Source organism: Balaenoptera physalus, assembly GCF_965194825.1.
Source record: "Balaenoptera physalus genome assembly, chromosome: 6".
NCBI classification, from domain to species: Eukaryota; Metazoa; Chordata; class Mammalia; order Artiodactyla; family Balaenopteridae; genus Balaenoptera; species Balaenoptera physalus.
Genome location: NC_138885.1, coordinates 63,392,928 through 63,418,442, shown reverse-complemented (window position 1 = coordinate 63,418,442; position 25,515 = coordinate 63,392,928). Strand labels below are relative to the sequence as shown.

Below are 25,515 nucleotides of genomic sequence, written 5' to 3'. Positions count from 1 at the left end.
CAGAAAGCTTGTGTTACCTTGCTTTAGGAACAGGGTTCATAATTTATTAATTCTTTTTTTTCTAGAAGAGGGAAGCGTTATATCATGACTGATATCATATATGTAATATATACAATGTAATATATGACATTCTGAAAAAGGCAAAACCTATAGGGAAAGAAAACAGATCAGTGGTTGCCAGGGGGTACACGTAGTTGATTCTAACAGGGCATGAGGGAGTGTTTTGGGAGGATGGAACTGTTCTATAAGTGACTTTATGCATTTGTAAAACTGTACACTAAAAGAGCATATGTAATTTATACTCTAAAAAACTTGATTTTAGAAAAGCCCGTGGTCTATAAATAGATGGGGAGTGGAATACACGCCGTTTTTTTCTTCTTCCAAAAGTACCACAGTATACCTAATACTTTACACCTCCATGGGTGTTAAAGAAGAAAAAGAAATGTAGTAAATGTAGTGGAAATATAATAATAAAAACTGTACTATAAGCACAGAGATTCGCAAAATGATACATCATCAGAGAGAGCCTAGAAACAATCCTGTGTTGTATATGGGAACTTGACATATGCTAGAAATGTCATTGCAAATCAGAAGGGAAAAGATGGGGATTCAATAACAGATACTGAGATAATCGGCATCTGGACAAGATGAAATTTTATCCCTATGGTACAGAATATACAAAAATGAATTTCAGCTGGATTTAAGACCTAAATGTGAAAAGTGAAACAGTAAAACTTTAAAAATAAATCATAGGATATCTTCAAGAATTCAAGGTAAGTAAGATTTTCTTAAGACGTAAGAAGTGTGACCCATAAAGGAGAAAAAGACTTCTTCTGACATGGGACGTTGGCTACCCCCTCAGGGGTATAGAAGAACATGTAAAATATGCCATTGTTGATTTTTTAAAGGAACACAAGTAGTAATATATATATATATATATTTGTTACTTAAATATAGAAAGGAACTATGGAAGTACATACAAGAAACTAATAGTGGTTATCTTAGAGACTACAGATGGAAGTTAGTTATATATATATATATTTTGTTTTTTTTGGCTGCACCATGCGGCATGTGGGATCCTAGTTCCCTGACCAGGGATCGAACCCGTGCCCCCTGCATTGGAAGCATGGAGTCTTAACCACTGGACCACCAGGGAAGTCCCCATATACTTTTTTAATATTATGGATTTTGAACCATGTAAATATGTTAACTACCTAAAAAATTCAATTAACGATTAGCTCAACCGCAATGAAGAGTGGCCCCCGCTTGCCACAACTAGAGAAAGCCCTCGCACAGAAATGAAGACCCAACACAGCCATAAATAAATAAATTAAAAAAAAAAAAGATTAACCCATAAGTGTAACCTCATATTTGTTAGTGATATATGCAAATACAATAAAGACTCATAAGGAAAGCTCAAATTATCATATTATATGTTTAATTTTGTAAAGTTAAGTTGAAAAATGAAAACAGACTACTGCTTTTGTCTTTTTGTAGGGGATGAAAGAACAGAAACTTGAAGCCAAAAAGAAACGTGATAAAGAAATAGAGGCAGAAAGACAAATTCTTGATGTGGAAGAAGCAATACACAAACAAGGAGAAAGGAAAAAGGCCATCGAATATGCAAAGCAATATCAATTTTACCAGACAGAAAGAGTGAAAAACTTTCATGTACTACTTGGGTTTTCTTGTATTTTTATATATATATATATATTTAACATATCTATACATAATTAGACTTTATTTTCTTAAAATATTGCAATTTTTTTTGTAGTCGGGACTTCTTCTTAGTAGAGTTATGAAAGAACGTGATGCACAGATTGAATTCCAAAAGAGTAAAATAAAATCAGATAAAAAATGGGAGGAACAAGTGAAACTCAACGTTGAAAAAGCTTTTAAAGAAGAACAAGAAAAAGCAGAAAAACAACGCAGAGATAGAGTGGCTCTTGGCAAAGATCATTTAAAACAGTATGTATACATAAATTACCTTTTTTGTACTTTCCTCTTTTTCTCATAATGGATATAGCTTTTTTTTCTGATTATAAAAGTAATATATGCTAATATACCTAATAAGTAGAAAAAATAAAAAGAAAGAGGTTAAAATCACTATTACCACCTTACCCAGAGATAATATATTGGTTACCATTGTTATAATAATGTTGCATGACAAACAACCACACAATCTAGTGGCATTCAGCAGTAAACATTTATTTCTCATGTATCTGTGGGTTGTTTGGGCTTGGCTGGGTAGCTTGTCTTCAAACTGTAGGACTGGCTGGGTTTGCTTGTTACTGTGAGAAAGGCTCTGATCCTGCTCCATGTGGGCCTCATTCTGAGGTCCAGGATGAAGGGACAGCAAACACCTGGGGAAGACTTTTCTCATGATACTGACAGATGCAAGAGATTGAGCCCAAGCTTGCAAGCACATGGCTAAACTCAAAGTCAAAGGGCAAGGAAATACAGTTGGCCCACCGTGAGTCTAAAGCAAGTCACGTAACCATGCTGACATCTGTGGGACAGAGGAGTGGACTCCCATGGAAGTGGGAGTGAGAGAGTCATTTTGAATAATAACCTAATCCAACACAGTAATTTGTTATTGTTTTGGTATGTAGCCATACAGACTTTTTTTTTAAATAAATATATATATATATGTATTTTTAATTTATTTATTTATTTTTGGCTGTGTTGGGTCTTTGTTTCTGTGCGAGGGCTTTCTCTAGTTGTGGCAAGCGGGGTCCACTCTTCATCGCGGTGCGCGGGCCTCTCACTATCACGGCCTCTCGTTGCGGAGCACAGGCTCCAGACGCGCAGGCTCAGTAGTTGTGGCTCAACGGGCCTAGTTGCTCCGCGGCATGTGGGATCTTCCCAGACCAGGGCTCGAACCTGTGTCCCCTGCATTGGCAGTCGGATTCTCAACCACTGCGCCGCCAGGGAAGCCCTGTCACATCTTTTAAAATAATCATATTGTATACTAAACATGTACCATGATTTATTTAACTACATTATTACTGAGGGAAATTTGGATTCCACTCCCCCGCCCCATTTCTAACAATGCTGCAGTGAACATCCTTGAGCATATGTCTTTTGTGCGAAGATGTATTTATGTAGGATAGATTTCTTGAAATGGACTTGGATTTACATTTGGAGATATACTGCCAAATTGCCCTTTGAGAAGGCTTTAAGTATGCATTCATTAATGATGTCTGATACACTTTTCTTTATATTATAACCAATTCTGGATAGTATTTTTTTTTTTTGATTTAATGTACAAAAACTGATATCTTTTCATTTACGTTTCTCTTAGTTTCTAGTAAGGCAGTACATTTTCTTATGTGTAAATGTTCATTTGTTTTGGGTTTTGTTATCATGAATTGGTTACTCCTTTGTTCTTCTGTGTAAGTTGTTTCATACTGAAATGTACGTTTATCATTGATTAATTAAAAAGTGATTAATAAGTGGTTTTTATATATGACATATCTCAGATTTGTGTCACCTTTTCTGAATGGTTTTCAGTATTTAGAAAATATTTTTATGTGCTCAAATCTGTCTTTTGTCATTACTATGAAAAAAAGGTTTTGGTTTTTGTATATATATGTTTATTTGTCAAAATCACAAATGTCTAAGTGGCATAGACATCAATTCTCAGGATACATGTGTTGCCAAATTATGTATTCTTCATTTCTTTTAACCCTTAGTAAAAAGAGAAGGGAAATGCTGGATTTATTGTAAGTTTTTTCTTTGGTGGTGTAGAGACCCAAGGGTTTGTGCAAGTTAGGGACAGAGCTGTTGGCAGAGAGAGGCAAATATTTGACCAGTGATTCACCCTTGAGAAATCTCTCTTCTTATATTGGCTGTTGCAGATCAGGTGTAATTACAGGTAGCAGCCTGATAGCAAGCTATCTGGCCAATGCTAAAACCTACAGGACATCCTCCCACTTATAGCCTTTGTATGTGGGCTGTGTTTGGGCCACAGGATCCCCTTTCATGTGGTCTTTGGCAATAGGGTGGAGGTTCAAACAGTTTAGGATTTGTTTTAGTTGTTTCTTTGGAGTATCTTCAGTGTAGTCTAGGAGATATTCCATTAGGCTCTGAGGTCAACATAAATTCCTTTACTTACTCTTCACAGTGAGCTCTGTCTTTGCGAATGGTGGCCAAGTGTTACTTATTCTCACTGCATTCTCAACTGCCCTATTTTTCCCTAAAATTTCTTGAAAATTCAGGTATGTGGGTAACACCTTGCTTTAGTTTCTAGTAGTGGTATAGAATTTTCCCCATTCCATTGGTTGCACTGTGGGGAATTAGGAGGGGAAGGATATTTGACATGTGAGCTTGGTTTGCCAGTTTGGTTCCAGAAGTCCTACATCTTAAATTTATTAAGAAACATTCATAGAAAGTAGAGTAGTGGTTGTTAGCAGCTGGAAGAGGGCACAATGGTGAGTAATACAGGGTCTCTTTTTGGGATGATGAAAAGATTCTCAAATTTAGATAGTGGTGATGGTTGAAAATATCTATAAATGTTCTAAAAACAACTGAATTGTACACTTTAAGGGGTGAATTTTATGGTGTGAAAATTATATCTCAATAAAGCTGACATTAAAATCTAAAAAAAAAAGAAAAAAGAAACATTCAGGGCCTTCCCTGATGGTCCAACAGTTACGACTCTGTGCTTCCACTGTAGGAGCACGGGTTTGACCCCTGGTCGGGGAACTAAGATCCTGCATGCCACATGGTGTGGCCAAAAAGTAAAAAAACAAAACAAACAAAAAATTCAATTACAAAATTATCACCATGTTGTATTCTGTTGAATGTTGATGCATGTGTCAGTTATATACAACTCAGAATGCATGTTACTTTAAAATATTGTTAAGAATGGTGATGAGCCAATAAAAAGCCTCTTTAGGACAAAAGTAAAATTGGAATCATAGCACTGGTATTAACCTGAGTGGAAACAGAGGACTATATGGTAGAAAATGGAGGAGAAGAAGAGGATTTTTTTCCCCTTTTCTTGAATAATAAGAGTTTATTCTGGTGCAAAATTTCAAGAGAGGCTATTTATTTATTCATTCAATCTTCATTCATTGTTACAGACATTTATTGAACAATGTTTGCCATCCGCTATTCTAGTCACTGAGAATACAAAGATGAATACAATAGTCCTCTTTCCTTAAGAAGTTTACAATCTGGGGAGGAGGGTATAGATATGGAACAAATAATTAGACTATGATAGTAAATATTTTGGGAAATATATATACAGAGTGTATGGAAGCATATAAAATGGACAACTGATTCCGTCTAGAGAAGGCTTTTCAGAAGAGATCAGCTCCTGTACTTAATTCTGAAGAATGAGTAGGAATAAGTCATGCAAAGAGTAAGGGATGTAAAAGTATTTTAAGCAGAGGAAATAACATGGTTGAAAGCCCACAGGTGAGACAGAATATGGTGGATTTGAATAACTACAAGATGGCTGTAATACAGAGGACTAAGAGGGCAATGTTAAAGATGAGATCGGAGAGACAGGCAAGGGCCAGATCATGATGTGCCTTGTAGGCCATGTGTCTTAAGGTCTCCCAAAATTTGGAATGACTCTCCTCTTTGAGCAGAGACCAAATTTTAATTCTTTTAGTCCCTAAGAAATGGGAATTGCAGGTTCCAAGAGGCAAGACTCTTTTGCATGCCCTACTAATTGTATTACCAAGTGCTATCCAGGTGTCATCTGGTGGTGATTTAAAATATATCCACACATTATTTGATATTCCTCCCTTCAGAGAGCCTAATTCCTTTCCCTCTTGAGTGTGAGCCATACATAGTAACTCATTTCCAAAGAATAGAATGAGGTAGAAGTAATGGTGTGTGACATCCTGAGATTAGGATATAAAAGGCATTGTGGTTTTCTCCTTGGCATCTCTCTTGGATTGCTCATTCTGGGGAAGCTAAGTGCCATGTTGTAAGATACTCAAGAAGCTCTGTGGAGAGGTCCATGTGGCAAGGAGCTGAGGCCTCCTGCCAATGGATATGTGAAAATTGGTTCTCCAGACTCTGTCAAGCCTTCATATGATTACAGCTCCAACATCTTGACTGTAATCTCTTGAGGACAACCCAGCTAGGCCACTCTCAGCTTCCTGAATCTCAGAAATGGTATGAGATAATAAATGTTTATTGTTTTAAGCCACTAAATTTAGGGGTAATTAGTTACTCAGCAATAGATGACTAAAACACCTTGTACAGCTGCAGGCCCTGTACCTGAAAGTGAGATTTTTCACATGCTTATTAAACAATCTCTAGGCTGCAGGCCTGGAGATTGGGGTGGTCTTTGAGCAGTATAAGAGTCTGCCTGTGACTCACAGTGGGCATGATGAGGACAGGGCAAATAAGGGACTCTAGTGACACCAAAATCCCCCCAAAGAGGGATTTTGACCAACAGCCTTAAACATAATTATTGAAAAGACACTTAAGAGTATAGACAAGGAATAATTCTATTTCCTTCTATTGATAGGTAAGCCTTTCTCTAGGAAGAGGCCCATAGACCTTGCTTAAGAACAACTCAGTTACTGTTAATCTCATCAGCTTCCCAAGAAAAGGAAAAATCATCATAGGACAGATTGCATCACTTTCTCCTGGATAAGAGAAGAGGGTTTAAGTGATCTTATTTATTCCTACTGATTAAAAGCCATCCTAAATCTTGTAACTTCCAAATTTGTCACTCTAGTCCAGACTCTCCCTTAAGTCCCAGTTTCACATATCTCACCACCTTTAAGACATCTCCATTTGGATATCTCTTAGGTACCTCAGATTTAAAATGTCTAACACAGAATTATTGATTCTCCACACCCACAGTGGACTTTCTAGTGGCATCCTTACCAGTCAGTTGTTCAAACCAGAAACATAGGAATCCATCTTTATTTTCCTTTATTTCCCAAGTCAAATCTATCAGCAATTCATGTTGATTTTTTTCTCCAAAACAAATCTTGAATTTATTGCTGTCATCTTAGTCCAAGCCACCCTCATATCCCATGGATTATTGCATCAACCTCTTAACTGGCCTCCTATTCTCTCTTCCTAATCCCTTCTCCTTTCATCATCCAGAGAGATTTTATTAAAATGAAAATTGATCTTATTATTCTCCTACCTAAAACATTTCAGTGACTTTCCATTCATTTAAGATAAAACAGAAACTCCACTATCTCTGGCAAGGCCTTGTGTCAAAGGGCCTCATCTACTTCTCAAACTCCTTTCCCACCACTCTTTCTCCTTAGTTATTATACCTCCATTACCCTGATCTTCCAGGCCTCAGGCTCCTGTCAGATCATTGCTTGCCACATGGCCTTTTCACATGCTTTTTCTTCTGTCTGGAATTTTACCCTCCCGTTCTTCATCTGTGGGCTTCTCACCAGCTCAAAGAAGTCTTCTTTGTCTTAGGGAACAGCTCTGTCCAAACAGCTCTCTCTGTTATGTAAAATAAATAACTCAATTGTTATTCTTTTTCTTGTCCTGTTATTTTCTTTTTTTTTTTTTTTTTTTTTTAAATTTTTATTTATTTATTTATTTTTAATTTATGGCTATGTTGGGTCTTCGTTTCTGTGCGAGGGCTTTCACTAGTTGTGGCAAGTGGGGGTCACTCTTCATCGCTGTGCGCGGGCCTCTCACTATCGCGGCCTCTCTTGTTGCGGAGCACAGGCTCCAGACGCGCAGGCTCAGCAATTATGGCTCACGGGCCCAGCCGCTCCGCGGCATGTGGGATCTTCCCAGACCAGGGCTCGAACCCGTGTTCCCTGCATTAGCAGGCAGACTCTCAACCACTGCGCCACCAGGGAAGCCCTATTTTCTTTTATATGTATATTTTTTTAAAATTTTATTTATTTATTTTCTTTATTTTTTTGGCTGCATCAGGTCTTAGTTGTGGCTCACGGGATCTTTTGTTGCAACGCATGGGCTCTTCGTTGCAGCACGCGGGTTTCTCCCTAGTTGAGGCGTGCAGGTTTTCTCTCTCTAGTTGTGGCGCACGGGTTCCAGAGCAGGTGGGCTTTGTAGTTTGCGCCATGCGGGCTCTCTTGTTGAGGCGTGTGAGCTCAGTAGTTGTAGCGTGCGGGCTTAGTTGCCCCGTGGCATGTGGGATCTTAGTTCCCCTACCAGGGATCGAACCCGCATCCCCTGCATTGGAAGGCGGATGATTCTTTACCACTGGACTACCAGGGAAGTCCCTTGTTCTGTTATTTTCTTTACAAGACTTACCTGGATTTGTAATTACATTATTTTTCTATTTACTTGCTTTTGTTTCTTTGTTTTTGCCTGTCTTCCCCACTGGAATGTAAGCTTCTTGAGGTCAGGAACCACGTTTGTCTGTTTCATGATTGTAGAAGAAATTCAATAAATAGTTGTTAAACAAATGAATGAGAGGTCTCAAGATTACAGAAGTGTTAAGTGTGATTCTTAAGTCTCTAGAATAGGCAACAGAAAAGAAGTTGGTACTGTTCACCAAGATAAGGACAAGAGACCAAAAGGATCAGTTTAGAAGAGGAGGAGGATGAATTTGCTTTTAGACATAGTGAATGTACCTATATAATAGAATAGTCAGGTGGTGATGCCTCTTGGGTTGTCTCTTCAAGAATCAAGCATGTCTATGGTAATAGCGACCTCATTTTTGATGTTGGGCTGCTGACTTCTTGTTAAACCCCACCCTCCCTTCCCCTTTGGCCTCACATCTGGACAGGCTAATAAGAAGGCCCCTGGGCTTGCCTCTTCCTTTGTTGCCAGTAGGAAATTTAAATCTCCTGTGCACAGGAGCTTTTCCCCAGTTTCACCCCTTAGTCACAATAAAGACCCAAACTCACTTCCTCTGCTTTGCCCAAGTCAATCCAGACCTACTTATGCCTACATAGCTCTGTTGGGAGTCCCTTATGTGATAATACTTTCTCTCAAATTCTCTTGGTGTGTGGAGGGTCTCCTGAACCACATTTTGGGTAGGGGTCCCTTCCACTTTTATAGGAGTTCTATGTAACATCTATATAAAGTCAAGTCAGATCTGGGCTAGATCAATACAGATTTGGGAGCTTCAGAATGTGAATCAGGGGTAGCAAAGAGGTTTCATGACAAATTCTGCTCTGACGGTTTGGCAGAGGCTGCCAGTTCATTGGGCTGAGCAGGACCAAGATTTTTGCATTGATTTTTGTTTTGAATTGATTATTGATGTCTGCTACGGTCATGGGTGTTAGAAGTAAGGATATAAATGTTATGTATTTCTTCCCTGAACTAGAGGATCTTGGATTTCCTTCAAAATGTTGACTTTGCATTAAGCTAAACTTATGGCAGATAGTTGAGTAGTCTACCCAAACTAAGGTAAAAGTCTTTACTGACAGTCTTTATTTAATAGTTATATAAATCCCTGTCAATATTATCTCTTCACTGACACTAGAGACATTTTTTTCTTATTCACTCTCAGAATAGGTAAATTTTTTTTTGGCTAAAACAATGAATTGTCCAATACGTGTATAGGTATAATGTTAGTGATTTCCAGATTTGCTAAGGAATGTTAAAATTGCAAATGTTTTATATCTTGTTTTCCCTTAAAGTAGCAATTTTAAAACTTCAAAAACTTTCTCAAAATTAGATACATCTCTTTTTATAATGTCCTTTAAATCTTGATTATTGACGTGAATTTGCTTCTAAGAGATTGGTGTACTATTAAATAGTTCTAACAAACTAAACAAATAAATAAAAATTTGAAAACCTAGTATTTTTAGGGCAATCATAAAGTTGATTTAGCTGTGGCCAACAGTGACTTTTTTCTTAGCTCCTGCTAAAGAGACTGACTGTGACTCTAAGTGGCTGCTTACTCACCTGTTCTGAATTGGCTTAATAATTCCAAAGTGAACTTACTGGCTCACTTAACTGTAGAGTCCTCTGTGGCACAGGGAAGGGAATTTTCCCCCCTCCCTGAAGCCAAGAAAAAAATGTTTTGATTGGGTGCATGTGAAAGAAAGGTTTACTCCTCAGTCTTTTTGTCTATTTAAGTGGGTTGTTTACCCACTCTGTACCCACCTGTTCGGGAAGAAAAAGAACTGGAGACAACTGATAGCACCAGTGGAGCAGCCTGCACACGTGTTGATTGGCTGACGGGGATGCGTGGGCGCATAGACAAAGATACCGGGGGGGGGGGGGGGGGCGGGGGGGGGGCTTGAGTTGTTTTGCCAGTATGCTGAGGATTGACTGCCAGATGCGGGCGCGGAGAGTCTGCAATAAACTACTGATGGTGGATGCTCCTGGTTGTGATGGTGGTGGGGTTGGGGGGGTGTGGGTTGTAGAGGTAGAGCTGGAGCTAAATGCAGATCAGAGCTCTGCAGTGAGGACACAGCTCAGGGATCTCTGAAGAACTCACTCGTAAGCCCTGTGAGACAACCAGCATTTAATGACTAACCACTCAGAAGGCATCAGTAGTTAGTCAGTGTTGGCTAGAGAAAGGATAACAACCAAAGTGGCCAGCTGGGTAAGGAAGTTGTTGCCCTTCTTCCATCAGACCCCATCTCCTGAGAGGCCAGACCCATAGCTTAGATAGCATCTTCTAGTGCTGAAATTGAAAAGCAGTAGGGATTAGGGACTTTTCTGTAAAATAATGTCACCATTTCAGCATACTGTGTCATTCAGTTAACTGGTTCTTTCTAAAGGAAAGGAACATTTGAATCTACTTTAGGACTTAATTTTGGTGAGGAATGAAACAAATTTTGAAGAAAGGAAGATATTGGCAATCCTGGGTTAACCAAGATTGGATTTGTTTTTGTATTTAAAAAAATTTTTTTCTACAATTTATTTGTTTGAATCAGATTCCAAGTAAGGTTCATACATTGCAATTGGTTCCTATGTCCTTTTTTAAAAACATAATTAATTAATTTTTTTTTAATTTGTTATTTATTTATTTAAATTTTTATTTATTTATTTTTGGCTGTGTTGGGTCTTTGTTTCCGTGCGAGGGCTTTCTCTAGTCGCGGCAAGCGGGGGCCACTCTTCATCGCGGTGCGCGGGCCTCTCACCATTGCGGCCTCTCTTGTTGCCGAGCACAGGCTCCAGACGCGCAGGCTCAGTAGTTGTGGCGCATGGGCTTAGTTGCTCTGCGGCATGTGGGATCCTCCCAGACCACGGCTCGAACCCGTGTCCCTGCATTGGCAGGCAGATTCTCAACCACTGCGCCACCAGGGAAGCCCCTATTTTTTAATTTATTTTGGCTGTGCCAGGTCTTAGTTGTGGCACGCGGGATCTTTAGTTGTGGCATGCGGACCTCTTAGTTGCGACACGCAGGCTTCTGAGTTGCAGCATGCATGTGGGCTCTACTTCCCAGAACCCAGGCCTCCTGCATTGGAAGCACAGAATCTTACCCACTGGACCACCAGGGAAGTCCCTGGATTTGGTTTTAATCGCTGCTCTTTACCTATCTGTTCTTGTCCCAGAAGAAATCCACAAGTTCTCCTTTACAGCTTCAAATCATCCCAGGTAAGAATCTAATTCATTTCTTTAAAATATATTCTATTTTTCTGCGTCGCTCTCAGTTATAATTATGTTTTCTTCTTCAGAATAAAGGAACATGAAGAGGAAGAAGAGAGAAGGAGAAAAGAGGAAGAAAAGGATGCTGAGGAAATAAAGCAACAGAATTCATTATATGAAATAGAAATGAAAAAAAAAAGAGGAAAGAGGAAAGAAGAGATCAATGAAAGCAGGAGACTATTTTTTGTAAGTTGAAAATACTTCAAAAATGTATCTCTTCAAAAAATGTACAAAGTCCAATGCCAAATTTTTAATGTTTTTTATAAATAATAGTGGTATAGAAAACAAGTTTGCTATTAAGTTGGGTTTTTAAGTGTACTTTGTGGGGAGCTATATTTGCTGTTATTTCATTTGGATGTGCTCTCATTCATGAACAAGAATTAAGAGAATGAGACTTTTTAAAAATGAATTTTGTTATCCTAAAATGAGAGTTGTTATGAGCAATGAATGGGGTGATATGTGTTTGGTATCTCCTGCACTATTAATATGTGCTGAATAAATGGTAATAATTATTTTATGGTAGATGCAATTTATTTTGTAATTTTTTATATTCATTTCTTTAAAGTTATTTTTAATTCTTAAGTAACATATACACAGATTTAAAACATCAAACGTCACCAAAATGCTTAAAAGAAGAGTAACAGTCATTGCTTCACTCCTTCTGCTTCTTGGAAAATTATATTCTAAATAATCTATATATTTTAGGGACTTCCCTGGTGGCGCAGTGGTTAAGAATCCGCCTGCCAATGCAGGGGACACGGGTTCGAGCCCTGGTCCGGGAAGATCCCACATGCCACGGAGCAACTAAGCCCGTGTGCCACAACTACTGAGCCTGCGCTCTAGAGCCCACGAGCCACAACTACTGAGTCCGTGTGCCACAACTACTGAAGCCGCGCGCCTAGAGCCCGTGCTCCCTAACAAGAGAAGCCACTGCAATGAGAAGCCCACGCGCCACAATGAAGAGTAGTCCCCGCTCACTGCAACTAGAGAAAGCCTGCGCGCAGCAACGGAGACCCAGCGCAGCCAAAAATAAATAAATTTAAAAATAAATAAATAATCTATATATTTAAAAAAATATATTCAGCTTTAAAGATATGTATCTTGATTTATCAATTTTAAACATTTTCTGTCTCTCTGCCCTGGTAGTTGAGGATTTAGCTCTTTTCTAATACTGTCCCCTTCCCATCCTCCTCTTTCCTCCAAATCATCATGGCATAATTTTAGTTTAATCAGTATTATGATTATATAAATATTGTTCTCTGAAGAGCTAAGAAATATAGTATGATTATAATTTTTTGCTTCCATAAATGTTTTTCTGTGGTTAAAATAATTCTCATTGTTTGCATTTGCTTTAAAGCTGTATACCTCAATTTTTTCCGTATGTTCAGTACATTCTGCCAAATGGTTAATGATATTAGTTTTCAAATGTTCAACTAAGTAATATTAAATTATCTATGGTTTTCTTGGAGCTCCCCCATCCAGAGTCCTCCGTCCTTCTCTTCCTTCTGGACTGTTTGCTCTCTAGGCCTGCTACTCAGCTGTCATTCTGGAGCTTCCCTGTGCCACTTTCCTGGGTCTCAGCTCCTATTTCCTGAATCTTATGCCTTCCTCTTTCTTGGTTTATTCCTTCATCTTGCTGAAATACATCTTTTTTTTTTAATATTTGTTTATTTGGTTGCACCAGGTCTTAGTTGAGGCAGGTGGGCTCCTTAGTTGTGGCTCCAGGGCTCCTTAGCTGCAGCACTGGGCTCCTTTGTTGTGGCAGGCGGGCTCCTTGGTTGTGGCAGGCAAACTCTTAGTTGTGATGTGCATGTGGGATCTAGTTCCCTGACCAGGGATCAAACCGGGCCCCCTGCATTGGGAGCATGGAGTCTTATCCCCTGCACCACCAGGGAAGTCCCCTGAAATACATCTTTGAGTAGCTTCCGAAAAAAGGGTATAGAGGAGGTAAAAATTTTGAATTCTTATCTGGAAAGGTTATCATCTAAAGTAACGCTTGCTTTGGGCTTCCCTGGTGGCACAGTGGTTAAGAATCTGCCTGCCAATGCAGGGGACACGGGTTCGAGCCCTGGTATGGGGAGATCCCACATGCCGCAGAGCAACTAAGCCTGTGTGCCACAACTAAGGAGCCTGCAAGCCACAACTACTGAACCCAAGAGCCACAAGTACGGAGCCTTTGTGCCACAACTACTGAAACCCACGCACCTAGAGCCTGTGCTCTGCAACAAGAGAAGCCACCGCAATGAGAAGCCTGCGCACCACAACAAAGAGTAGCCCCTGCTCTCTGCAACTAGAGGAAAGCCTGCGTGCAGCAACAAAGACCCAACGCAGCCAAAAATAACTAACTAAATAAATAAATTTATAAAAAAAAATAAAGTAATGCTTGCTTTATAGTTTGGATGTAGAATTCTGGGTTCAGAATTCAGAGTTTTGTATTTATGTTTTCATAATCATCTAGCTTTCAGTATTGCTATGGAGAAATATTATGCTATTTATGGTCTTCATTCTATGTATGTGCTCTGGTGTGTTTTGTTTTTACTTCCCTTGTCTCTCTTTCTCTGAAAGCTCTGAGGGTCTTTATCTCTGCAGCTCTAAGATTTAACAGGGACATACCTTGTTTAGGTCTTTTTCATTTTGCTGAGCACTCAGTTGATGCTTCAACCCATAAATGCATCAAGTTTTCTTATTTTATTTCTTGTATAATTTTGTCCCTTTCTATTTTGTTTCTTCCATTCTAGAACCCCTCTGATTTATATTGGACTTTCTGAAGTGATGCTCTAATTAAAAAAAATATTTTCTCATATTATTAGTTAGGGTAAGACTCAAAAGTGTATAACAGAAAACCCAAAATAAAGAATGTAAAAAATTACAAAATAAATTGCAACAGTACCTTTATCTGAAGTGCAGAGGTGGTCATGCCAAGGCTGATATGGTACCTCCAGAATGAAGGGGGAATGAGACAGCTTCTCTTTTTTTGCTTTGCTATTCTTGGAACATAGGTGGCTTCTGTCCTCAGGATTGCCTCATGGCCTTGAATAGCTGCTGGAGCTCCTGGCCACATTCCAGGCAGCAAAAAGGAGAAAGGATGAAGGACAAAAAAGGATTTCCTAACTATCTGTCCTCCTTTTAAGGAACTTTTTCAGAACTCCCACTTAACAATTTCCATTAAATCTCTTTGGTTGTAATTTAGTGACACCTAGCTGAAAAGAAAGCTTGGAAATATAGTCTTCTAGCTGAGCATATTGCCACTCTGAACAAAATCTGGGTCCTACTACTAATGCAGAAGAGAAGAAAGACTCTTGGGTAGGCAATTAATTGTTCCTGCCATTTTTGGTTTTTGTTTGAGAGTTATTCTCAACTTTGTCTTCTAAATCTTCTATTGAATTTTTAATTTTAGCTATCAAAATTTTAATTTCTAAGAGTTTTACTTGTAATATTATTATTCCTTTTGCATAAAATCTTATTCTTGGTTCATGGATATAATATTTTTATCTTTCCAAGTCACTTTGGAATAGGACAGACCTTGTTTTGTATGCTAACTCTGCTACTTACTAGCCATGTGATCTTGAGCTGAGGCTTTCAATTTTTAAAAATCAGGATTAACTTTGTGTTAACTCTGGGCTTTTCTTATTATAAAAAAATCTGTATGAACATTTACAATAAACTTAGAAAAAAACAGTAAAATAAAGTTTTTAAGAAATAATTCAAAACAATCACTTTTAAGAGTTTGATATTTTCATTACCTTTTCATGTCAACTAATATATCTCCTAACCAGATTACAGCTTTGAAAAGTAATATCCCATAAAATAAAAGAGTACTTAAGAGTAGTAGGTACATAGTAGACCCTGAGTTATAAATACAGTGGAATATTAAATATTATACCTAATAACTTTTACCTTGAATTGATTTCTACTTATAGTAACAGAAAGCACTGATACATCTATGTATCCAGGCTGTTGTGTTCAAAGACACCTATTTTTATGATGGCTAATGCAGGTCAGATTGTAGAATTCTAGAACCCCTCTGATTTATATTGGACTTTCTGAAGTGATGCTCTAATTTAAAAAAATATGCTGATATGAACAGATTTTTATTCTTTGTTAAAAAACTGACCTATTAAACATTTTTTAATTAGAATATACATCTGTATAATTTTTTGTATATGCACAAAAAGAAAGCCTGGACAAGAAAGTAGTTTCACAGTAATTGAGTCTGGTGGGTGGAATTAGGAATAGGCAGATGGTGGATGTGGTAGGAAGGACGCTTTACACTGTGTGTTTTTAAAATATTGTAAATTTGTGTAGCATATGACTATATTAACTATTCAAACATTAAGTGAATGTATACATATTTACTGTATTTTATCTGATTATAGAATTATTTTAAATTCATATTTGTAAAGAAATGAGATATTTGAAAAGAAATACAGAAAATTAAGATGTGAAAGTCACCTATAATCTCATACCCTAGAGGTAACTACTGTTAACATTTGATACATTTCTTCCAGTTATACATTCATTATAAACTTGTATTTATATATATTTGCAAAACTAAAATACTCCATGGTAGTGTTTTATATTCTGCTTTTTTCTCCTACTTACTGATTATGTTATTTGTATCTTCCCATGTCTTTGAGAGTGTAATTTATTTAACCGTTTCTCCATTATTGACTATTTAGAGGTTGTTTCCAATTTTCACTATGATAAATAACTTTGAGGTGAAGTGCATGGTAGGTACATAAAACGTAATGTCCAGCTCTGATTATCTCCTTGGGATAAACTTCCAAGAGAGAAATAATTGTATTAGAAGCTGTGACCATTTGACATTTGATATCGTATTAGATACCTATACGTTGAAAAATACTTTTCTTTGTGATAGGATAATACACAATTTTTTCCTCCAAGGAACATTTGAATGATAAAAATACCATCAAAGCTGTAGAACGGCAGCAGCAAGAGGAAGAAGATGAAAAGATTAGAAAATTTATCAAAGCAAAAAAGCGTCTTACACAAATGGGGAAAGAAAAGGAAGCTGAAACACACAGGTCAGCTTCTAAAATAATTTTTGTGATTAATAAAGCACTGTCTGAAATTATTTTATTTTAAATCAGAAGTTGTGATATGAGAGTAGTCTTTAGGAAAAAGGTCTCATTATTTATTTCAGGGCGTTTAGTGACATGGTGATTTCAGCTTGGAGCATGTGAGTTGGGGTTCCCTTGGAATATTGATGACATCTGTGTGGTAGATAGATGGTTGGAAATACTGAAAATCTCTGCTTTAGGAGAGGGGTATGAGCTGGAGGTGGCTTTGTGAGCCATTGATGTACAAGTGGGAATTGGAACTGTGGATACAGGTGAGCTCACCTAGGGGGAGTAGGTAAGAAATGAAGGTGACATAGTCCCTAGGGAAATCCATAGTTAAAGGTCAAATGGAGAATGAAGATAATATGAAGACCAAGGAATAGTTTCCAGAGAATGAAGGAAAAGCAGAGAAACAGCAAGGGAGTGGGGGTGGATACTCAGTAAGAAGAGAGCAGTCATCAGTGTTAGATCACTAGAGGGATTAAATGAGATTTTAAAAATGAAGCACCCATCAGATTTAGAGGTCATTGCTTACCTTATTGAGCAGTTTGGGGTGAGATGAGGGAGGAGACTTACAGTACATCGTGTTTCTGTCTAGACCATGCTTTTCACTTGTGCAAAACCCTCTGATGGCTTTATATCACACTTAGAGTCTTGACTATGGCCCATAAGGCTTTACATCCATCCTAATTCCCAGCTGACCCCAGCCTCCTCTCTCAAACCTCATCTCTTACTGTTCTCTCCTTCTTTCCCTCTTCGTCACTCACACTGGACTTCTCCTGTACCCTCTTTGGGGAATGCTCACCTCCTTTAACTCTTTCAGATCATTACTCAAATATTGCCTTCTCATTCAGGCCATCCCTGACAATGTTATTTAAAATTACAAGCCCACACCCCACATTGCTTATCACTTTAACTGCTTTCTTTTTCTTTGTTGCATGATACAGCACTATTTTAATTATTTATTTTGTTTGCTGTCTCTCTACCCCCCAACTATTGTGAAAGCTCCATGAAAGTAGAGATTTTTAATGTTTTGTTTACTGTTATGTCCCAGTACCTGGAATAGTCCCTGGCACATAGTAGGTAATCAGAGTGTTTAAAATATTGTTTTTGAAAGCCTAGATGAAATGTCACCTTTTCCATGAAGCCTTCCTTTTTTCTCATTTGCCCACATCATTTTCTAGCTTTCTCATGGCATTTATCACCTTTTGCCTGCATAGTTATTTACATAATTGTCTTTTCTCCACTTTAGATTGTCATTCCCCTGGGGCATGTGCTGTGTCCTTTCTCATTGTTTCTCCCATGTTGCTTTGCAAATTCACTCAATAATCAGTGAATATGTCACAATTAAATTTAAAAGTATATTTTGCCCAATTTCCTTAACGAAAATGCCCCCATTCCTTTAACAAACATGTAGTTATTGTTGATGGTGTGCCAGGCACCATGCTTGGCCCTGAACTAGAGAGAGGACTTACCCTGTCTCTGACCTTGGAAATCTCACAGTGTAAAAGGAGAGTTATTTATCTTCATATAAACAGATGAAGTCAATAAAGTGCTATGAATAGATTGCAGACAGGGCATAGTAAGGATGAATTTATTCAGGATTTTGATAGCTTTTTCTGTTTTTGAGGTTACATTTAAAGAAAGGCCTTTGACTTATTTTTATAATCTATGCCTTCAGTATTAGAGCAAGTAGGATAGTCTAATAAAGTATTTAAAAATATTTTTCATGTGGAGAATTTTACACTTTATTTCCTATACACACACATACACAAGATCACACTATATGCATTATTCCCTTTGGATTTTTAGAATAGACTTTATTCTAAAAATAAAGTATAAAATAAAGTATTAAAAATAATTTCCACTTAATATATGAAAGGAGCGATGGGGCTCCCTTTCAGTCTTGTAAAAAACTATAAAATATCTGACTCTCTAAATATAGTATATTGGCTCCATAAAAAATCCATTCATGAAGACTTGACAAGTGATGGTTATTTTGTTATAGGCTAATGGAGGAACGGAGAGAAAGAATAAATAACTTCCTGAGTAAACTAATGAAAGAGAAATTTGACAATGAAGATTTGATTATTGCTAGAGATATTGCAGAAGCTGAGGCTGAATGGGAAAAAAGAGAAAGAGAAAAGTATGAAAAAAACAAAGCAGAATTAAAAGCAATTGCAGAACATAGAGCTCTTGTGGTAAGCAATTCAATGATGACAAATAAAAATCAAAAAACAAATTTGAGCCCTTTACACTGTAGTTTCTCCTAACTTCCTACTAATATACTCCCTCTGCCTCCCTGACAAAAACGAGCAGATTTGAAAAACAATGTATAAATTATCTTCCTATAGTTTTGAAATCAGACCATGTTTACTTTCTAACAGAAGATGACATGGTAGACAATTACAAATAAGATTTTTATAGATGCAAAGTAATAATAATCTCTTCTGTTTCAGAACCATCTGAAGTGCAAAAAGTTATTCATTTAATATACCTTTCGTTTGAATGTTTTTAAGACAAATCAAGTAAAAATTACCCCATTGTGTTTCTGTATATCTTAATCCTTCAGAATTTATCTCCTACATGACTGACTGTCATAAGATATAAATTGGATACTTTATAAACATTGTAGCAATTAATTTTTTACCTTACAAATATTTCCCTACCCTGAGATGGTCTTGCTTTTCTGTTCCTGTATTTTTTTAAAACCAGTATCATTTTACTTACGTTTTTTATTGTGTTTCTTGATATTAAGGAAATAGAACAAAATCAAAGTAAACTGGCCATGTGGAAATCAGTCCATGTGTGTCCAATTTTCTGCCCCTGCATTGCTCCTGGCTGACTTTCTGCTTAGAGCTTTCTAACTTTGTGCCTTATTGAAGGCTGTTGGTTGCTAAAAATGGTTTTAATTTTTTCCTTTGCCTTTTATCATCTAGATGAAAAATAAAGAGGAAGAAGAAAGACAAAGAAAAATAGAGGCTAAAGAACAATTGTTAGCTATCCTGAAAGCAGACCAGATTTTCTGGGAGCATGAAAAGGAGAAAAAACGGAAAGCTGATAAAGAACGTCGAGAAGTTCAAGATGCCCATATTCAGCAAATGGTAATTATTCCTAAATGTTTATACTTCTTTTAGCAATAAATATGTAATATAGAGTTCATGATAGTTTTCTGTTTCCCAAAGCAGTTTCCTTTATCAAGTAAGAACAGATGGTCATTATGGTTATGACACAATAAAATATATTAAAAATGTGAAGAGTTAGTTTTTGTTTTTATGGGTATTGAAGTTCTCACACTAGGTTTATGTCTTTTGCACAACTATTTATCCTTCTTTAGTTTCTATTGTGTTTTGATAAATATGAAAGAAAATACAAATGCAAATGACAGGCCATGATGCTTCCTTTACTTTTTCCCCCTCTTTAAAACCACTACCCAGAGAATATGTTGATTGGGATCACATAGGTTTCATATTTGAGGTGAGTGGGGGTCCCAGAGATTTTAGAACATGTATGGAGGACCTGGCATCCAATCATTTGTGTCTAAAAACTGTTTTCCAGAATAGCTGTACCATTTTCCATTCCTACCAGCAACGAGTGCAAGGACAAGTTGCCCCACATCCTTGCTAACACTTGTTACTGCCATCCTTTAATTTTTAACTATTCTAGTATAGTGTTATCTCATGGTGTTATTTTGTATTTCCCTAATGACTAAAGATATTGAACATCTTTTCATGTACTTTTTAGTCATTTGTGTGCCTTGTGAAGTGTTTATTTAAATCTTTTGCCTATTTTTTAGTTGGGTTGCTTTCTTTTTTCTTTTTAAATTTATTTTATTTTTGGCTGCATTGGGTCTTCGTTGCTGCACACGGGCTTTCTCTAGTTGTGGCGAGCGGGGGCTACTCTTTGTTGCGGTGCATGGGCTTCTCATTGCGGTGGCTTCTGTTGTTGCAGAGCATGGGCTCTAGGCGCGTGGACTTCAGTAGTTGTGGCACGCGGGCTCAGTAGTTGTGGCTTGTGGGCTCTAGAGCGCAGGCTCAGTAGTTGTGGCGCATGGGCTTAGTTGCTCTGTGGCATGTGGGATCTTCCCGGACCAGGCTCAAACCTGTGTCCCCTGCATTGGCAGGCAGATTCTTAACCACTGCACCACCAGGGAAGCCCTGGGTTTCTTTCTAATTGTTGAGTTTTAACTTATTTTTTTAATGTGGTGAAATATACATAACATAAAATTTACCATTCTAACCAGGGGTCCCCAACCCCTGGGCCGCAGACTGGTAGCAGTCCGTGGCATGTTAGGAACCCGGCCACATAGCAGGAGGTGAGCAGTGCGCGAGCAAGCGAAGCTTCATTTGCCACTCCCCATCGCTCCCCATTGCTTGCATTACCACCTGAATCATGGCTCACGTTACTGCCTGAACCATACCTCCCCCTCCCGTCTGTGGAAAAATTGTCTTCCACGAAACCAGTCCCTGGTGCCAAAAAGGTTGGGGACCGCTGATTCTATTTTTAATCATACAGTCCAAGGGCATTAAGCACATTTACACTGAGGTGCAACTGTCAACACTGTCCATCTTCATAACTTTTTCATCATCCTACTCTGAAACTCTGTACCCATTAAACAGTAACTCTCTGTTCCCCTTCCTCCCAGTTTCTGGTAACCAGTGTTCTACTTTTTGTCTCTGTGAATTTGCTTATTCCAGGTACCACATATTAGTGGAATCATACAATATTTGTCCTTTTTTGTCTGTCTTATTTCACTGAGCTTATGTCTTTAAGGTTCATTCATGTTGCTGCATGTGTCAGAGTTTCCTTCCTTATTAATGCTGAATAATATTCCATTGTACATATATACCACATTTTGTTTATCCATACATCCATCAATAGATATTTGGGTTGTTCCCATTTTTTGCCTATTGCAAATGCTTCTGCACATTGGTATAAGATATCTGTTTGAGTCCCTGTTTTCAATTCTTTTGCTTATATACCCACAAGTGGAATTGCTGGATCATATGGTAATTATATGTTTAATTTTTTTCAGAACCACCATACTGTTTTCTACAGCAACTGTACCATTTAACACTCTGACCAGCAATGTTCAAGGGTTCCAGTTTCTCCAAATTCTCAACATTTTCTGTGTTTGTTGTTGATTATCATAATGGATTTGAAATGGTATCTCATTGTGGTTTTCATTTGCATTTCCCTCATGATTAGTGATGTTGAGCATCTTTTCATATGCTTATTGGCCATTTCCATTCAGTCTGAAGACTTCCTTTAGCACATTTTATAGCACAGGTGGGCTAGCAATAAATTCTTTCAGTTAATGTTTTTCTGGAGATGTCCTTACCTTGCCTTTTCATTGGATATGAAATTATTGGATATCATTTTTTTCAGCCTTTTGAATGTTTGTTCCAGTGTCTTCTGGCCTTCACTGTTTATGACTAGAAATCTGCTGTCAATCATATTGTTTGTCCCCTATATGTGATGTGTCATTTTTCTCTTGAAAATGAAGTTTTTTCTTCATTTTTGGCTTCCTGCAGATTGACTATGATGTATTTTCCTTGAGTTTTTTCTATTTGGGATTTGTGGTGCCTCTTGGATGTGCTAGTTAATATCACCAAATGTGGGGAGTTTTCTGTTATTTCTTCAAATATTTTTCCTGCTTCTTTATCCTTTTTTCTTCAGGGACCCAATTTGCACATACACAGAGACATCTGATATTGTACCAGAAACCTCTGATAATTTTTAGTCAATATTTTTCTCTTTGTTCTTCAGATGGGATAGTTTCTATTGACCTACCTTCAGATTCACTGATTCTGATGTTGAGCTCATCTAGTGAATTTTTCATTTCAATTATTGAACTTTCAACTCTACAGTTTTCATTTGATTCTTTTTATATTTTTTTATATTGTTTCTATTTCTCTGATTAGATTCTCAGCTCACTCATTCTGAGCATATTTCCTTTAATTCACTGGATATATTCATAATAACTGCTTTGAAATCTAATTGCTAAAGTCAATATGCAGTTTCATTCAAAGTTAGTTTCTGTTTCCCGAGAATAATGTAACACGTTTCTATTTCTTTGCAGGTCTAGTAATTTTTGGTTGAAAACTTGACATTTTATAGAATATGTTGTAGATTCTGTTTTGTTCTGAGAGTTGTTGTTTTAGTAGGCAACTGCTTTCCCTGGACGCAAGCTATGAAATCTGTTTTCACCACAGAAGGTAGCCTCTGATGTCTTTGCTCACTTTTATTTTTTAAAGCCTCGACTCCTAGGGTTCCTCACTGTACTGGTGTTGACAGTCATCCAATAATATGGGTAGAGTTTATGTTCAGACACCTTCAGCCAGTAATGTTTTTACTCCTACCCCTGCTATGCAAGCTGTGGGCAGGTTGAGGGTGGTAGTCCAAAGAACACTAAATTCATAATTTCTCCCGGGCTTTTTTTGCCAGGCTCCTGAGGTATCCTATGTGAATGTGTTTTATCAATTAGCCAGGGATGTCTGTAGAGTTTATCATTTCAACTCTTCTCTGTCTCATTCCAGAATCTCCCCTTTCAATTTCTAGCTGCTTTGCCACTCAACCCAAATAGAATCTGACATCATTGTCCAGTTAAGTTGCAAGTTTTCACCTCCTGAGCTGGAGGGATAACAATGCCCTCCAAAGAATGCCAGAAACTTGCGGTTCTTACCTTCTGATTTAGTAGCAGTTTTTCATGAAAAAACACTTCTCAAGTAGTTGCCTGTACATGGTCACTTACCAGTGCTCTGAAATGGTTGATTTTAATAATTTTTAATAATAAACTTGTTTTATGTGGAGAATAATTGGCCAACCTCCTCATGTGGCCATTATCAGAAGTAGGATCTGCCATATTATTTTGAAGCAAATTCCTGATATCATATCATTTTATCAATGTATATTTCAGTATCTATCTCTAAAACTCAGGGACTCTTTAGAAATTAACATAATCACAATTCTGTTACAACATCTAAAACAATTAACATTCAAAAATATAAAACAATTAACAGTCAGCATTTAAATTTCCCCCAGATTGTCTCAATGAATATTTTTTAGAGTTTTTTGTTTTGAGAATAAAACAGGGTCCATATATTCTATTTGGTTGATTGATATGTCTTTCAAGTTTCTTTTAACCTATAACAACTCCTCCTCCACCCCCATCCTCTGTTTTTGTCTTAGGTTCTCCCTCCTTGTCTCCATTATGTTTATCTTGCAATTTATTTGTTGAAGGAACAGGGTTTCTTATCTTTTAGAATTATTATCGTCTGCATTTTGCTGATTGGATCCCTGCAGGGTAGTATTGTTCCTCACATTTCATGTAAAATCTAGTTTAGGTCAGATTCAGGTTCAATTTTTTGGTGAAAATTCCTCATAACTGTTGTTGTGTATTTCCATTAGAAGGCATGTCATGATTGTTGTCTCACTTTGTGTGATACAAACAGCCTTTGATGATTGTTACCTAGATTTAATTCATCAGGTGGAAAAATGTTAGTATTTTCTCCTTCCTTCTCATCGATTTGCTGAAGTTTTCAAAGAAATTTTCATGATCAGCAGTTTCTCTGAAGTACAATTTTAAAAGACAGGATAAATATTTGATTCTTTAACTGTACTTTCGAGTTTTCAAAATAATTAGCTCTCTAATATCCTCCAAAGGTATTTGTTACTTTATCCCCATGTGTTTTAATTTTTAGGATTTTAAACCAGTATTTTAAAAGTTTCTTTACAAATCTGTATTTATGCTTAATGTATATAAAGTTTGAGGGACCAGTCATATATTCCATTATGGTTACCTTTCCTTCCATTCTCATTTCTTTTCTGTACTTCAAATATTTCTCCCTGTTCCCTCAATATCTTTCTACAAAACTGCTACCAAACCAATACAGTATATCCCAACTGCTCCTTGTTAAGATCCCAAATTACAGCATTTTACCACTGATGAGATAGTCTTTTCTGATTTTTTCCTAATGTTATTGAATGTCATTTTCTATTTTTTCAAACTCCTAGTATCCTATCCCCTATTCAACAAATAGCATGAAAGCCTGTTTTGAAATGTAGCACTAACAAAAATTTGGTATTTTGTATTCATATGGTTGTTTTATTTCCTCATAAATTTCAATTCCTGGTAGATCTATCAGGTTTAAGCTACTATTTTATGCTTAAGTGTTGGTTACTGAGTTTGAAATATATTTTCATGAATACTAAATATATTCATAAGTAGACAAAAATCTTGATTTTTGATAAACTCAGCATTTCTTAAAATGCTTCTGAGAAGACACAATGAAAAGGTGTCAACCAAAACTTTATAGAAATCTTTAAAAACCCATTAGTCACCTCATATGAGCAGTTAAAAGAACAATGGTTGTGTAAATTATAAAGTTAAAAGAAAAAAATTATGAAATGTTAGTAAACTGGTTTTTGGTAGGTAGATTGCTTACTTTTATTCTACCTAGCTCCAACATTGATAAATGTCACTTGTTCCAACTTCAAATTCTTAGGAAAGAGAATGTAACTGGTTTAACCACTTAATTCAGATATTCATTGCAGACTTAAGCTTATGTGGCTGAGTCACATGGTATATCTGGCTGATTTGGGACAGTGGGTTTCGGTGCATTCCTTCAGGACATTGGATGGATGGGGACAGCGATTGGTATGTCTTCTACACTTGTCAAAGTCACATCTTCTAAATGGTAGAAACAGGATTTTAAACTTGGTTGATTTTTGATCTTAATTGCATGCTGCATTGTTTGAAGATGTACCATCACATAATACTGAGCCACTACTTTGAACATACTATTGTGAGAAGCATGGGAGAATTTCTGAAATAAACTATAGTATATAGTTAAGTCAGGACTTGTCAAATATCAGTGAGTTTAGAAAGCTCTATCTACAACTT

At 37.2% G+C, this 25,515-nt stretch overlaps 1 protein-coding gene across 6 annotated transcripts in view; it reads left to right on the top strand.

Annotated features, from left to right (window-relative positions):
- The window catches only part of CFAP210 (cilia and flagella associated protein 210), a 35,718-nt gene that overhangs the window by 5,110 nt on the left and 5,093 nt on the right, over positions 1-25,515 (top strand). For 3 of the 6 annotated variants that reach the window (XM_082465414.1, XM_082465413.1, XM_082465415.1), the window contains exons 3-8: positions 1,498-1,671; positions 1,775-1,968; positions 11,559-11,715; positions 16,435-16,574; positions 18,619-18,811; positions 19,550-19,714. In XM_082465414.1, coding sequence (XP_082321540.1) covers positions 1,498-1,671; positions 1,775-1,968; positions 11,559-11,715; positions 16,435-16,574; positions 18,619-18,811; positions 19,550-19,714 — 1,023 coding nt within the window. Of the gene's footprint in view, positions 1-1,497; positions 1,672-1,774; positions 1,969-11,558; positions 11,716-16,434; positions 16,575-18,618; positions 18,812-19,549; positions 19,715-21,645; positions 21,900-25,515 lie in introns of all 6 variants that reach the window. The other 3 variants (XR_014264755.1, XR_014264756.1, XM_082465416.1) reach the window with 3 other exon arrangements.